We start from the raw sequence: 16,517 nt of genomic DNA on the forward strand, positions 1-16,517 counted from the left end.
GACGAAAGACATTCATGTATTATGCCTGAAAAATAGATGAGAACTCAATGAGTATTGGAACACAAAGGATAGTACAGTTTTAGAACACACAATTATGTTACCCTGTTTGTGTGAATACTGACTTATCCAATATATTTCGGCCACTTTTTTTACTAGTAGAAACATCATCTACAGTCTTCTAAATAATCATAACTTCCTCTTCTTTTTCTTAAATAGCTAATTTATATTTTCATTATGGAAACACTGAATATAAATTATAACCACCTCTTCTCGAATGTGCTAGTCCATTTTGTTCACTGTTGATTTTTCCCTGAGGACGGACAAAGCAAAGGAAGTGGCCGAAATTTTTATTGGACAAGTCAATAAGCACACAAGCACAAGGTAATGAAGTTTTTTTTACTTACACAGTACAATCTGCGAAAAATCAAATTCATTACATTTAATCTAATTGAACATAAAGAACAAGAAGATTCACAACCACTATCTAACAAAGAACAGAAAGAATAACGACTGGTGAAATTCCAATCACGGTCTCCCGCCTGAACGCATATTCAACTACTATCGATCGACTAAATTTTTGGATATTTGTGATTTAGTTTACTGGACTCAGCAACTACGTGTAGTAATTTATAATTATTTTTAACATGTACGAGGGTAGTAAAAAAAAAGTACTTGGTCTTATATGGAAACAAGGTTGTAGCTGTCAAATTACATCTCCATAGTATAAAGCCCTGGACCATTTATGCAAAAATTCAACTTCCATTCACGCCTTGACAAGTAAGAAAGATGTGAATGACTCTACAAATGACTTCAGTGGCAGATGTTGGTTTCTGTGTTACTACCTTTGAGTACTTAAAAATATCCAGTAAGTTGCGCTTGAAGAAAGAAGAAGAAGAAAAAAACCTACCGTTACAGAACAACATGCGTATGTAGTAATTGCGTACAAGATAAAAACAGACAGTTCCTCAACCTACTAGGGACATATTCGATAAATATGAGTATATAATATTGTAATATCCCAACCATGTGACAGTGGTAAACAAATAAGCAGACTATACTTTACCAGCTGTCACATGACTCTGAAGACAGAAGAAGTCATTGACAACAGCGCCACTGCTGAAGACTAAACGAAGGACCCTGAAGATATAAAAAGAGAAGCAGCTAACATCTCATGGTCAGTTTGTTCTGGGATTTATCATACCTAACTTCTTCTACTCTGGTCGGCTGTACTGGGCCGAGTATTCCTACTCTTTTGGCCACGTTGGACCGAAAATCTATCCAGCTGCATTGGGCTGGAATCTCCCATATAATTAACTTGCTCTAGTCAGCTGCCCTGGGCCGTGGAGTCTTCTAACAAAAATTTCTCCACACCTTAGAAGATAGAGGACAGAAATAAGGGATAATGCTGCTTCTCCGGACGCTTTGTTGTTAAATATTTTGTACTTAGTGTTTTTTATAATAAAGGGTAAAAGGATAAAACCAAAGATTTGGAGTACATTGACTCTATCGACCCCTGGTAAAAAGAAAATTACGATATTGTGATCAGCAGAGCCAGGTATTTTAGCTGCAAAGTTTTGGATAAAAAGATGAAAAAAGGTGAAAATTTTGAAAAAAAAAAAGAAAGGAAAGAAAAGAAAAAGAACGAAAAAGTGCAAATTTCAAATGTAAATATTTATACAAGAGTACCAAAACTAATTTCACCATATATAAAGACTCAAAACTCACAGATATATTGAAAAGTTTACCTAGAACAAATCCCCAAACAAAATGTTATTGAAGTCACAAGTCCAGAAACTGTTAAAAAAAACAATATTTAAGATTTCAATGCTACTTTCTTTCTTTAGTAAGATTGCATCTTCATTCACAAAGGCAGACTCGTGCTATATGTTTAGTGTCGTGGGAGACTCAGGTTCGATTCCCTATGGAAGCTCATGTGGTTCGGATCCCATGTTAAGCAAGGTCCACGTTTCGTATAGTCTCGATGCTAAACGGAATGCTAAAGTCAAGATGAACCCATCCAGTCACTAAGTAAATAGCATAGTCCATATCAATTCAGGCACGGGGTGTTGCTTATGCAAAGAAGTGCAACCCAAACACAGTTAGGATGTTTATTTAATGTTTTCTTTACAAGACAAGCTACCTTGGGCAAATAATAATAATAATAATAATTTTTATTGCATACTAGAAATTACAGACAGACAATTTCCATCCACTTACAATTTCCATACAAAAAACCTGCAAATAGCAAAAATAAACATAATACATAATAAAATACAAATGATACATGCACAGAAAAAAATCATGCATAAAAGAAACATGCTCTTATATAAAAGAAAGTAATACTCTCAGCTGATTATGAAATGATTACATAACTGTCTCTGTATATTGCTAAAATTATAATAAAAAATGTCAATAACACTGGCAAAAGCATTGGCCACTGATAAGAACATCATTGGCCACAGAGGAACATCACTGAGAAAGTGAATAGGTTTAAATATTTTCGGATTTCTTATATGATAACTGGTTGTACACAGAGTTATTATTGATAACAGATTCAAATTACCGTGAAGAATTGAATGTAGCATTTTAAGATCCAGAATAATCCTTCTTTCAGACAACCTTAACATACCTAAAGACAACCTAACTTCATCCAACGACATACCTTCATAACACTTAAATTTCCAGCGTAACCACGCAAGAAAAAGTCTTTGAATTGTCTCCAAAGTAGTAGATATATAATCTATACGTCTATTCCATATAATTGAACAATATTCAAGATGACTTCTAACATTGGAATAATAAAGAATAAGGCATGTTTTGACAGAATTAAAATCTTTGGACATCCATTTCAGAATTCCAAGATTCCTTCTCGCTTTGGAAGTTATATTCTCAAGATATATTGTTGCTTGAAAAGCAATTTACTGTCAAAAACAATACCTAAATTTTTAATAGTATCTACAATTCTAATTGGAGTATCATTTGTGTTATAAGTGAAAACAATTGGATTCGTTTTATTCGTAATATTCATTGAAAAAGTTTTGTTACAATTTAAAGGTGGTACATTGTTTTTAGACCAAAGTAGTATTTTATTAATATTATTTTGGAGCACCAAACTATCATCCAAATTTAAAATGGTTTTGTAGATTTTGAGGTCATCTGCATACATCAAACATTTACAATCCAAATTTTCAGTTATATCTTTAATAAATATAAGGAACAGAAGTGGTCCGAGATTTGATCCTCGCGGAACACCGGAGTAAACGTTATATACATCTGAAAGACTACCCTTATACCTAACCACAAACTTTCTTTGGGGACAAGTATGATACTAACCAAGCAATAAATACAATGGAAAGACCATAGTGTTTCAATTTGTAAATTAAGATGTCATGTGGTAGCTTATCAAAGGCTTTAGAGAAATCGAAATAAATTACATCGATCTGACCATTACTCTTAAAAATAGGAAGAGTATCAGCCATAAAACATGTCAAATTAGTTGTAGTTGATCTATTTTTCATAAAGCCATGTTGACAGATAGTAATATTGACAGATAGTAATACAAATAATTACACATCAACTTATCAAAAACCTTGGGTATGATACTCAACAGAGAAATTGGTCTATAGTCGGATAAATTTTTCCCATCAGTCTTGGGGATAAGAACAACAACGACCATCTTTCAATGTTCAGGATAAACAGAAGTAAGCAAACTCCAGTTGAACAAAGATGTTAAAATAGGCGCAATGATGGACACAATGCCCTTCAGTATAAAAGCAGGTATACCATCTAAGCCACAAGAAGATTTGGTATTAAGATTGTTTATAGCCTTAATTACTTGCTCAGTTGTGATAATAGGATAAAAAGAATTATTACCCGCTAAATCTGATAAGTCAATATTGTAAAAAGAACGACGCCTTTGATATATAGTCTCAAATAATTGGGCCCATGAATCACCCAAGTTTTGGGATCAGATACATACACACCATCAACCATAAGTCCAGTGGATTGGTTCATTTGGCCTTTATTTTTGTTAACGAACTTCCAAAACTTTTGAGGTGAATTGTTTAATGCATTCACCATATTATGTATATAAGCAAGCTTGTCCAACCTTAGCCTTTCTTTAAATTGTTTCCGTATATAAGCAAGGACATTATAATCTTCATTTGAACCAGTAAATTTAAATCTCTTATGAGCATTTTCTTTCGTTTTAATTAATGAAATCAGATTCCTGGAGTACCAAGAAGGATATTTTCTAGATTTAGCTCTATTTAGAGGTATGTTCTTACCCATACTGGATTTTATTAAATTTTCTACAGTAATGACAGCAGTATTAAGTCTGGATTCAACAGAACATTAGCCCAATCAGCTTCAAGAAGTTGTTGATAGAGGGCTAAATAATCGCCCTTATGATAAGCATAATGGAAAGAATTACCAACTATCGGAGTATTGAAGTAAAAAGGAAACGTAATTTCAATAGGATAATAAAAACTATCATGCACGACAATCGGTTGGACATTCTTGGAAGCACATAAATTAAAATTAGATATTACCAAGTCTGTCAGATACATTATAATCAACATTAAAATTAAGATCGTCCAGAAATAGAAATAATAATAATAATAATAATATGATGATGATGATGTGATGATGATGTAGCACTTTAATTCCTAGCTTTAGTAATCAATTACTTTTTATTATATTCAACACAATTACTATTATCAATGTAAGTTAATATTCCTGTATAAGAAAAAATTTACCATGTTGCCCAATAACGGAAAAGATCAAATAATTTCTTCATCACTTTCTTTGGTAAATGAATTAAAATAAGAAATTACAAATCAAAATCAACCTAAGCGTAGATTAAAATAACATTAGAAATGCTCTATTTGTTCGTATTTATGTTGTTTCTGCTTATCATCCACAATAATACTCTCTCGCATCCTTTGTCTTTCTGCACTACTTACCAAAATCCATCCTCCAGTGCTTGTATTGGTAAGCTCAGGACTAATTGAACGAGAGATGGTATGACGAGGCGAGTGGCTGTCTCGACACAACTCAGAGTCCGACGTGTAGCCTCTTTCATTACCAAGTCCACTATCATCTCCACCTGTCTGCACATCTCCATCCGACTGAGCTCCTATGGAGTTTTAAGAAAATGATCATACTTTAATGTGTTATGTGTTATAAAATCATTTTCCGGCAATATGTGAACTTTATACTCTATTATACTTCAAATAATTAGCTTTAACATTTCCCATACAAAAGAATAAAAGAAATTAACTTTAGAATCTTTCGATTTCTATATAGTTGTATTCATGATATACTGAATTATCGTTGTAATTAAACAGACCAATGCGCAAGAAAATACATTTTTGAAAACTAGGAATGTTAGTCTCCCCTTTATGCACATATCTCCAGCTCCAATTCTGTAATAGTAAATATATATCTATAAAAAGACTAAAACCAATGATTCAATCATTGACTCACTTGTCACTTACCTTCGAGACCAATGGAGGTAGGAATCTACAATTTTGTACTAATATCCGTCTTGAATTCTAGGCCGTGGGGAAGACGTCGTTTCGCGAAATCTGACCCACAGAGAGGAAACGGGGTAAATTAGAGTTGAACGTTTTTCTACCTTAATTAGATCTTCAAAATAATTACGCGTAAGAACTTAAGATTTTGCACAAGTGTTGTCCTTAGACACTACATATGGGTATGACGGTATTCTACGAAATTCGATGCCTAAGAGATGGAAGAACGAAAAAGGGACTAAACATTTTCTCATCCTTCACTAGATCTCACAATTTGCTTGGCTAAGATGTTTAAATTTCGTACGAAAGTTCTGTTTCTGTTCAACGATATATGATATATAAATACTTTTAGATAAACAAAATATCTCGTTTAATTGCATCAATCTTAGAAATTCCATTCTGGAAGAGAAGATATTCTAGAATTATCATGCGTGACACACTGGTACAAAAACAAAATATCACTGCTTATTAATCAATGAATCTTCGAAACTCATTGACCGAATAAGTAACATTCGGCAGAATTATCTTAACCCATATGCACTCGCTAAGAAAGAATATTAAAAATTCAATCCATAAGGAGTTGAGATTTTGACCACCCAGACAAAATTTTAAATCAATGCATATAAGGAGATGAAATTTTGTATTTGGAACTTTTAATTTCAAATAAGAATTTACTTGCAAAAATTCAGTATGGATTATGGCGTAGGAGTAAATGTGGTTTTTTTTTATGTATGAAAGTAACTTTTTAACCCACGAATGTAAAATATAACTATATAATGCACTTGCACGAGTATAATATGGGTGATTATGGGGCATCATTACAAATAAATAAATAAATACCGACAAAAAAATAATAATTACCTTAGTAAAACGTTGCTGACTCAATTTATTTTACTTAACAATTTTCCTACATGAAGTGCATCTGCCGTTTTGAGGTGAGTCGAGAATATGACTTCGTTACATCTCTATTTTGTGAAGAGTCATTCAGGGATGACTTCGGCAACATGCAGTTATGGCGAAAGGCAACACTCTATAAAATAGGGTGGATCTACCGTTTTCAAGAGCGAGAAAGTACTTTAGCAAAGTTTCAAGTTTGGATAATAAAATTAGGTATGACTTTTGGAGACTCCGGCGATCTAAGTGTTTTAAGTGAAGTTACGCATTTAAATAATAACATTCTAACGCAACCGACAACTCGAATATCTTACCTTGATCACTGTGTGTTTTACTAGTGTCTCCAACAATCCGAGGCGGATGAGCACCAGCACCTATACACTCCAGTAATGTAAAAATAATGGACCAATCAGCCGCAGAGTGTATATTAGCTGCACTAGTCTTCAGCAGTTCATACATTCCATACGCCAACTGTCTAGAGACGCGAAACAATGTCTGTGATTTCAGTAGCAAAAGCATGCGAAGAGACTGAAGAACCTGAAAATCGTATGAATTTAGGTTAAAACGCTTGAAAAAAATAACATTTTCATTTTTTAAATGTCTAAACAATTAATTCCTATTACTATTTATATGATTACATTTAAGATAAATAATATAACAATAACAATATAATCCCATCTATAATAAATAAAATGACGATTGGTTACTAAATCGCAACTTATATTGTTTAATAACAGCCCCTTATACAATAAGGTTTCAAACAAAAGCATTAAAATATCTTTATTTCAAGTTTTCACATTAACATACAATACTCCCCGCTTTATTACATAACTAACGTGAGAATTGACCGTAGTTTTCGAGTACAATTCTGCATTACAACAATAAATTACAAACTTCAACGTAATACCGGGTCCCGGGTTCGATCCCGGCCCCCACCAAGTGAACTTTGTGGTAGACAAATACCGTGTGCGTGGGTTTCCTCGGGGTTCTCCCGTTTCCTCCCACTTTCTTCATTCCACCATTTAATTCATTTCTCATATTCATAGTCTCCTTTAGCCTAGCCGCCATAAACGTGGGACGTGAAACTCAAAGATTTCACTTCATTTTTTTCAACGTAATACCGGCTGGAGCGTAGTATAAGACAGTAGGTTGAAGACCGGAAGACCTTCTTATCTTAAGTTAAGAATTCGTCCATGCGTATTTGCACTGTTCTATCGTATACATTTCTCATCACCTCTTTTAGCCTAACCTAAAGGGCAGATCCGTGGAATGTTAAACTCAACAAAAAGCAGTGTAATCTGTACATCACATGAAGGAGTTTGGTTCGTATACAGTGATATTTTCTCAATTAATATTGAAACCGGAAGTGGTAGTAGATTTTTACTACTTCCAGCTTTAGTAATGACTAGAGTGGAGATGGAATATATTCTTGAGACACTTAATTGATAGTAGAAAACTACTTCTCGCTATCTATTATCGTTTTTACTTTATAGCGATCAACGTTAAAACCGGAAGTGATTGATCTCTGTAACAGATTTGAATTGAGAATTAAGAGAGAAGATGGTACCTATCCTTATAAAGCCAAATCGATTAAAGAAAGAAAGAAAAAAAAACTCCCCGCTATCTTTTGTCTTTTAGATCAATACTGAAACCGAAAGTTGTACTTTCGGATTTAGTAGAGAGAGAGAATAGAGATGAAATGGAGTTTTGGAATGCTTAATGGATTGCAGGAAACTGTTTCTTGTTATCTATTACCGTTTTTACTCTACGATGATCAATGTTAAATTCGGAAATGGTTGATTTCTACCACTTCCGGTCTGAATCTCCATTAATGAACTCGTTTCTTGATCCTCTGCACACACACATTCTGGTCAAAATTTATGGTGATCCATCAAGTACTTCTTGATTTTTTTTCTCCTCGACGAACGAACTATATATACAGGAGTTTTGAAATGAAATGAGATCTTTCAGTTTAATATTTCACAATTATGTCCTTTAGTGTAAGGGGAAACGGATGATTAAGACAAGTGAATTATGACGGAAGAATCGGTAAAATGAAAATGTGACGCGCCCCACGACCAGAGGTACGCTCTACTACTGAGTCACCATGTTCCCCTCCTATACAGGAGTCTTCGTAAACCAAACTTTAAAAAAATACAATTTCCCCTCAGTTTTGATTTTTATTTGCTTCTATTTTATCACTTTCTGCTCTAGAAGAGAACAACTTACGTAAATAAAATTACACTCGAAGTTAACTGACATATAGAAGTGCTAATTTCAAACTCAAGTGAAAATCCATAATCTATTTTCCTTATGCAAGTACTAAAGAGCTTTTCTTTTTATTACTCGGTATATTTTAGTGATTTGTTTTGAATCTATAGAGCTAATTAGGTCACAAAAGATACTCTAGAATATTAAAAATGTAAGCATTACTCACCACTGGACTCATGTCTTCGCGACGCATCAATCTGATTGCTAGTCTCAACAGCCCAACTACTGATCTCTCCATAAGAAAGTGAAGGTCGCACGCAGAGGCGCCCATAATTAGACTGTAAATGTGATCCCGGACAGCCTGCCAAATCGTACTCACTCTGTCTCTATTAAATATTAACAGAAATAAATTGCTAAAGTACTTTTGTTATTTCAATTTAAACTCTTTCAATTCTTATTTCAGAGTAAAAAATGTATGACTGGATCGAGAAAAGAACGCGGATCTCCGGTTTGCCATGTCAGCACCCAATCACTAAACTATCCAGTCTGCTTTCAGGACAGCTATACAATTCCATTTAGACCATATGAATTATATCACAAATCTTGTTGTGCTACAACTACCCAGTGCTTATATTATTATACGGGTTGTCCAAATACTACAGAAGTTGTAGTAGAATCCATGTATCTATATTAATTTATGGATTGTCTACGTTTAACAGAAGATGAGATAAAGTCCATGTAATGTGAAGAGCTGAGCACCGGTTTCAAGATTAAAAGTGGATTGTATAACGTAGTAGTTGTGGGCAGCCAGAGTGGGATGTATCCGATTCCGATCCTAGTTGCACATTTTTCAGTCTGAATTTCTTATGAACTTGTACCTATAAAGGATACAGTGTGAGAAAAAATTGACTGTTTCCTCCATTTATTATATATCTTCATTAGGTATGAACATAAATCTAACAGAATTAACAAATATATTTTAAATAATTCCAAACAATCAACATTTATAAACAGAATATTAATATTATATTAGGACTAAGTAATAATTGAAACTGTGTTAACATTTGTGCACTAACTTTGGTGTATGTCTATCATTTAATAATTGCCGAAATTTTTAATAGCTACTCCCACCTTTCTCAGTGGCGTTTTCTTAAACCACCGACTGTAAACTCTTAATCACATCTCATGGCATCAATTGTTCTGGTACAGGTGATTAAACAAAAACTTTTCTTCAAGAAATAAAAATATTTATAAATAATTCGCAATTCTAATTTACCAGCAAACGACTTAATTTAGATATTTGTTCTTTAACAGAATCATAGACAAATGTAAGGAGAAGTTATTTTAAAGGAAATCTAACTAGTCATCGTGTAAAATAACCAACTGGTCAAAGTTTGTCAATTGATCATATCGTACGAAGAATGTGATAATAAGGTATTAGTTTGTGTATACTTCCGATAACCAAAGCAGTAGCAAATCTACTGAGTACATCACTTTACTAACAAGTAGAAGATTACTACTGTTTATAGCCTCAAGGTTATAACCGTATAGTACATCTGCACCAATCTGGAAAGTTTTGAGTAATTTCAGGAACAGTTTCAGAATGGTCCTGTGAAAGTTCACATATTTAAGACTGCAGCTTTGTTAATGATACTAGCGAGGTTATTTTAATATATATATATGTATTATTTATAGAAGTTTTATTATTACTATTATTTAATAATTCTACACCACAACGATTGATGCCATAAGATGTGATTACGAGTTTACAGACGATGCTTCAAGAAAACGCTGTAGAGTAAGATGGAAGTATCCACTGAAAATTTCAGCGATTATTAAACGATAGATGTATACCACAGTTAATCCAAGTTCATATTTATTATTATGCATTACTTTCGCTCCGTAAGTTGCTACGTTAACGTTCTGTTAACTTTTATCTGACGCAACACACAGTTTGTTCGGATGACTTTTGCAGGGAATACTAAACTATACATTCAATCAAGCTTATATTCGCAGAGTTTAATTTTGTTCACAGAAATAAAATAATAAGTAATTATGGGAGTAACAAACAAACAACAACACTGACTCCTACTTACAAATTAACGCTGAAATTAAAGCTTTATACGTACGTCCACAATAAATTTTGTACCTTACCTATTCTGAATAACAATTTTTAAGAGAAGCTCTAAGAAAAACACAGCCGCATCTTCGTCATAGGTCGACCCTAAGGAGACATGTCCATCAGGTCCATGAGAAGCAAATATTAAAGCCTAGAAGAAATGAAATTATGACATCAAAAAATATTAACATCATTTGAAATACTTAAAATTTACAAAAGGGCAGAATATGAAATCTACATAATTACAAACATTTTCGAACAAGTAGAATATGTAACGAAAACCACAGTAGATATCAACGCATCTATGCGTAAATGTCCGATTTTTTCTAGTAACACACGCTCTTTAATTTTTTTCTTTTTTTCAGCAGTTAAGAATTGAAAGCATTTCATCATATTTATTCGTGATGATTCTCTTTATTTTTTTCCCTTTTCTGAAAAATATGGAAATTAATTCCTCTTAAAAATAGTTTCCCTTAATTTCATCAATTAAAATTTTGATTTAACTGATTAGTGGTATAATGAAGATACCTTGTGTGTTTCAAGATTCTGATTTGTTCACCACTCTACTGCTGTTACTTTTGAAAGAAACTCGGAGTTTTCAAAACAGTGGCAATGAACAGTCAATTTTGTTTGAAATGAAATTAAACCTTTTGTTTAACGTTCTACATGCCCTATTGGTTATAGATAGATGATTAAATTATTAAAGAAAGTGAATAGCAACAGAAGAATTATGGAAAAGAAATGTGAAAGAAAACAGAAAAATCCAGGAGAAACTGGTAGATACGATGTAATTCACTACACACTCGAAATCCTGGAATCCAACCACAGGTATTTCGTACTAGATGTGAAAGCTATATGGGTTTTTAAACTCATACGAGTCCCTATATCTACGTCACCCTTATCCCGTCCCCGGAATTGTGTAATTTTCAACACGATTTTTTTTCCATCATATGCTTGGAAATGTGAAATTCTTAATTTCTGAATAAAGCGTGAAGTACTGCATCATATATGTAATACAAATAGATTTTAACGAATAGTATTTTTTACCTATTTCTAATACATTCTTCTTCCCACTTCTAACAAAATTTTAAGAAACTCTGTCACCCGGCAAGCAGATTTGTAATACGTTCTTTAACATTATTCATCGGGAAGAGAAACGAATAGTTTAGAAAGATTCTGAAAGGAAACCTTACGTGATTTTACTTCTCTGATATTTTCTAAAATTATTGGAATTAGCTATTGTTACGATTAATTATTATACATTGTACAGCTCTTTTTGTAAATGAAAACCCCTTTCAATGCTTTCCAAGATCATAGGTGGCAACATTGACTTATCAGGCAACTACGCAGCTAGCTTGCTGCCGAGACCAGCTCCGCGAGTGAAAGGGATGACGTCATAGCCAAGGCTTCCACTCCGCGAGCCACGAACAGCTCCTTCTGTTTCCTGGAAGAATTGTAAGTGCAATGTAGGGAAAAGTTGCAGAGCTTGATACGGAATATGGGACGCCGGTAGTGCATATACTCTAATGGAAAACCTAGTTTGAGATTAATTTAGTGAGAATTCTTGGCTTTTGAAGACGGATTGAAAGCAAATGGATGTGAAAATAAGTAATATTGTGATAACAGGTATTTAGGTGTAAAAATAAGCGTAATTAGCTGTGTTCTGGAGGGCTTGCTTAACATTCAACATTGTGTGTGTGTGATCATCCAAGGTTTTGAAGTGAGTTATATTTAATGAAAGTTTTCTCTATAAACCTCTTTTGGATTTCTTGTTGTTCTAAAGTCGTAGAGAAACCAGTCATTAATAATGGTCACTTTTCCTTTGGGAAAACGCGCTCTTATTTGGGACCTCATTAAATTTAATAAAAGAAAAAAAAAAAAGGGAAAGTAAGAGTAAAAGAAGTAACCTCACTTTTAGATTCTGTTCTAAACCTCCCGATTGGGAACTTGAATGGGGATTTCATTTTGGTTCATTTCTGTCAAAAATTCTTGTAAAATAAATAAATAAAATAAAAAAAAGTTCCTTATCAAGAGTTTTCGAGTGTTTTTTTCATGTTCAAAAAACTTTTCTGCTTAAATCATTACTACTTTTGCGAAAGAATTTGTTTATTGTTATATATATATATATATATATATATATATATTGTTATAATAAATTGTTAACTGCCTGGGAATTTTTGGGATTTAGCATTTCAGAGCAAGGTAGCTTAGATCCTTTCCCACAATTTTGGTATTAACTTGAAAAAAAAAAAAAAAGGAATATATTCACTTCATGGTTATATATTTTAATGGAATGGGAAATTTTGAAAAATATATGGAAAGTGTAAGTTTACTACATTGTGCGCTGAGTTAAAGAAAACTTGTATTTCGGGGTTGTTAGTCAAGTGGTTCTTCTTTCCAAAAAAAAAAAAAAAAAAGTCTTATAAGGAAGGAACTAGGGCTGACCTACCGAGGTTCCAGTTTACATGTCACTCCGAATTATGTATGTTGTGGCTACGCAACATATATAATTTTATAAGATTCTTCCAGTAAACAGGTGATACTTTTCCATTTCTGTAAATGCGGGCAGGATCTTTGGAAGAATAGAGAAATATATCCCCCCCTCTTCGTTTAAAGTTTAGAATTTATGAATGAAATTAAATGTTTTCATGAACCTAACTCTGGGGTCATTTTGTAAAAATATTGATATACCTACTTTTGTGAAAGACGTTAGCAATATGGCACAGAATTATAATAGGAGGGCCAGCGGTTCAAATTTTCCTTCGGGACATAATAATGAAGGTGAAACTTCTAGTTCAAGTAGTGATGAGTTTTTGGGGTATTCGTATGAGTTTCTTCCCCCTATCTTTGAACGCGGGGGTGGAATAAGTCAACCACTAACCCAACCTACTTTCAGTGGCAGAACCGGGGATATACTGAAAATAGGAGTACTATTCATAATGCTTCCTTTTCGAATCATCTTACCTTAAATTTTAGTAAACAAGCCTCAGATGGAGTTTATCGAGCTTTAATTAATGAAATTAACTCACTACCTATTATAGATGGTTCTAATACGTAACTAATATTTAAATTTCTATTGAAATTAGACAGTATTGTCAGGAGTAAGAGCCTACCCTTGGATTTGGTTCTCATTGCCTGTCTTTCACGTTCTAGGGGTGAAATTCAGGAGATGATACAGGTGCTAATCGAGGGTTCTTATTCGTGGCAAACTATTTGTAGGAGAATTATGCTCCGGTTTATTTCAACTGTTGCCCGTACCCAGTTTATGTCAAAATATTTTTACACCATGCAGAGTGAAGATCAAACACTTTTTGAAGATCTTAAATTGAGCATTATTAACGTCCTTCACATGTCATTTAGTGAAAATTCTGTTTGTGATCTTTTATGTAACATTTTCTGTCCTTCTGCACATATGTTTTTGGTTGAACATGGGATGCCTAATACATTTGAGCAATTAATGTCATTATCAGCTCGTTATGATATGTTGCATAGATATAAGGCAGATTATTATAAATTACGAACATCTGTTAGGGGGAATCGGGATATGGTACCATCCCGGAAATCGTCTACAATGGTGGGTGAAAACATACAAAAGATGGGTCATCATACAGTCCAGACAACCTACTCCAAGATGTTATTATAATCCCCCACAATTGTTAAGTAATAATGTTGATCATATTGGCGGGAATAGTCATACATGTGTAGAGGATGATTTTCAACATTGTGATTTGTCAAGTGAGCGTGAGAATTTATGGGGAAATACTCCTTTTTCTCAAAACTTAATAACTGTTCCAGTTTATATAAAAGGGAAGTGTGTAAACTGTTTGATCGATACTGGGAGTACGTAATTACATCAGTCAGCGGTTTTTTGATCAACTGCAAAAATAGTGTAAAATTAAAGTGGAGAATGTCAGTGATCAGACTACTGGTTTGGGAAATATTCAGGCTACTGTTAATCAGCGTGTTAGAATCTATTTCAAAATGGAAAGACAGCAATTTTTGGAACTCTTCTATATAATTGAAGCCGAAGATTTTGACATATTATTAGGGAACAGTTTTCATTCAAAATATAATGCAGTTATCGATATATCTAATAGAGTGTATAAAGTTCTATCTCGGAAATTAACTGTACCTATCCGAGAAACATCGTTGTTTGCAGTGACTCCTCACTCTTCCCTATCTACTTCTAGGGAAAAGGTCAGTGGAAAGCAACCAGCTCGCTCCTTTGGTTCGCCAAAAATTCTATCTCGCCCTAGTCATACTCCAAAGCTTTTAAATCCTAAGGGGATGCCTTCTACATCTTCGATGCCGGTTACTGTGACTTCAGGTGTGAGTAGGAGAGATGCTGCGGTTGGAGCCTCCTTTGATCCTGAACTTGAGGTGCAGTTTGACCATTCTGTTCTACATCCAGAGGGGTCCGAAACGGAAGAAAAGGTAATTATAATGTTTCACCAGCACTTTTACAGGAATGTCCCGAATTGCAAAAATATATTGATAATTTAGTAGTAAGATATTCTGATGTTATTACTACTAAGACAGGGAAAGATAAAAATTTTACATACAATATAGAACTATCTGATAATACTCCAATTCGACAACAGCCCTACCAGTTGCCCACCAATAAGCAACAGGAACTTGAGGAATATATTCAAAATTTAGTTAAAGAAGGTGTTGTTGAAGAAATTGACTATTTCCCCTTTACGTCTCCTTGCTTCTTGGTAACAAATGCAGATAAAAGTAAAAGGTTCGTATTGGCTTTCGGTGAAATTAATAAAAGAATAATTGCTCAAAGTTTTCCATCTCCGAATATGGAAAATGTAATTTCTAGCATTCAAACATTTTCCTCTGATGTTTAATTTTTATGTATGGATTCAGACGCTATCGATTAGAATCGTGAGTCTTCGAAGGTTTTAAACATTACAGAAGTTAAATTAAGTGTGGGGATCATGTCTTCATTTCCGATATAGCTGACGTAATCTATTTGGTATAGGAATTAATTCGTGCGGGTGGACAAGAGATGGCGCAACGAACGGAGCGTCCCACAGTTCCGTGTATCCACACATGTGTTGCAAACCCCTGTCATCGCGTATCGTTCGTAGTATAAGGCAGTGGATTAAAGCGTCAACAACACCAGTTTGTAGTTAAGTGAACATGGCGCAATTTGTGCCTGATAAAGTGTTTTTGCGGGGTGTCCTACTGCATTACTTTAACATGCAGAAAAGTGCGACTGAAAGTCATCGTATTTTGGTGGAAGTGTATGGTGACCATGCTCTAGCTGAGCGAACGTGTCAGAAGTGGTTTGCACGGTTTAGAAGTGGTGATTTCGGCTTGGCAGACCAAGAGCGAGCTGGACAGCCAAAAAAATTTCAAGACGAAGAATTGACAGCATTGCTCGAGCAGGATTCGTGTCAAACGCAGGAACAACTTGCAGCAGCATTAGGCGTTGATCAAACAACAGTCTCCAAACGCTTGAAAGTCATGGGAATGATTCACAAGATGTCACATTGGGTTCCACATGAATTGAAAGACAGAGACGTTGAAAGACGAAAAACCATTTGCGAATTGCTGCTTCAATGACAGAGCAGAAAGGGGTTTCTGCATCGAATTATTACGGGTGATGAGAAGTGGATCCATTACGAGAACCCTAAACGAAAAAAGGCCTGGGTGAAACCAGGTGAACCAGGTCCATCACAACCAAAACGAGATATTCACTGTGCAAAGGTTATGCTGTGCATATGGTGGGATATGAAAGGTGTGGT

At 34.2% G+C, this 16,517-nt stretch overlaps 1 protein-coding gene across 5 annotated transcripts in view; it reads right to left on the reverse strand.

Moving 5' to 3' along the window:
* The window catches only part of garz (Sec7 domain-containing protein garz), a 170,047-nt gene that overhangs the window by 44,960 nt on the left and 108,570 nt on the right, over positions 1–16,517 (reverse strand). For all 5 annotated transcript variants that reach the window (XM_081759312.1, XM_081759310.1, XM_081759311.1 and 2 more), the window contains exons 23-26: positions 10,794–10,909; positions 8,866–9,025; positions 6,743–6,965; positions 4,965–5,137 (exon numbers count right to left, since the gene is read on the reverse strand). In XM_081759312.1, coding sequence (XP_081615438.1) covers positions 4,965–5,137; positions 6,743–6,965; positions 8,866–9,025; positions 10,794–10,909 — 672 coding nt within the window. The remainder of the gene's footprint in view (positions 1–4,964; positions 5,138–6,742; positions 6,966–8,865; positions 9,026–10,793; positions 10,910–16,517) is intronic.

This window comes from Thermobia domestica, chromosome 5 (assembly GCF_964235325.1).
Source record: "Thermobia domestica chromosome 5, izTheDome1.hap1.1, whole genome shotgun sequence".
NCBI lineage: Eukaryota > Metazoa > Arthropoda > Insecta > Zygentoma > Lepismatidae > Thermobia > Thermobia domestica.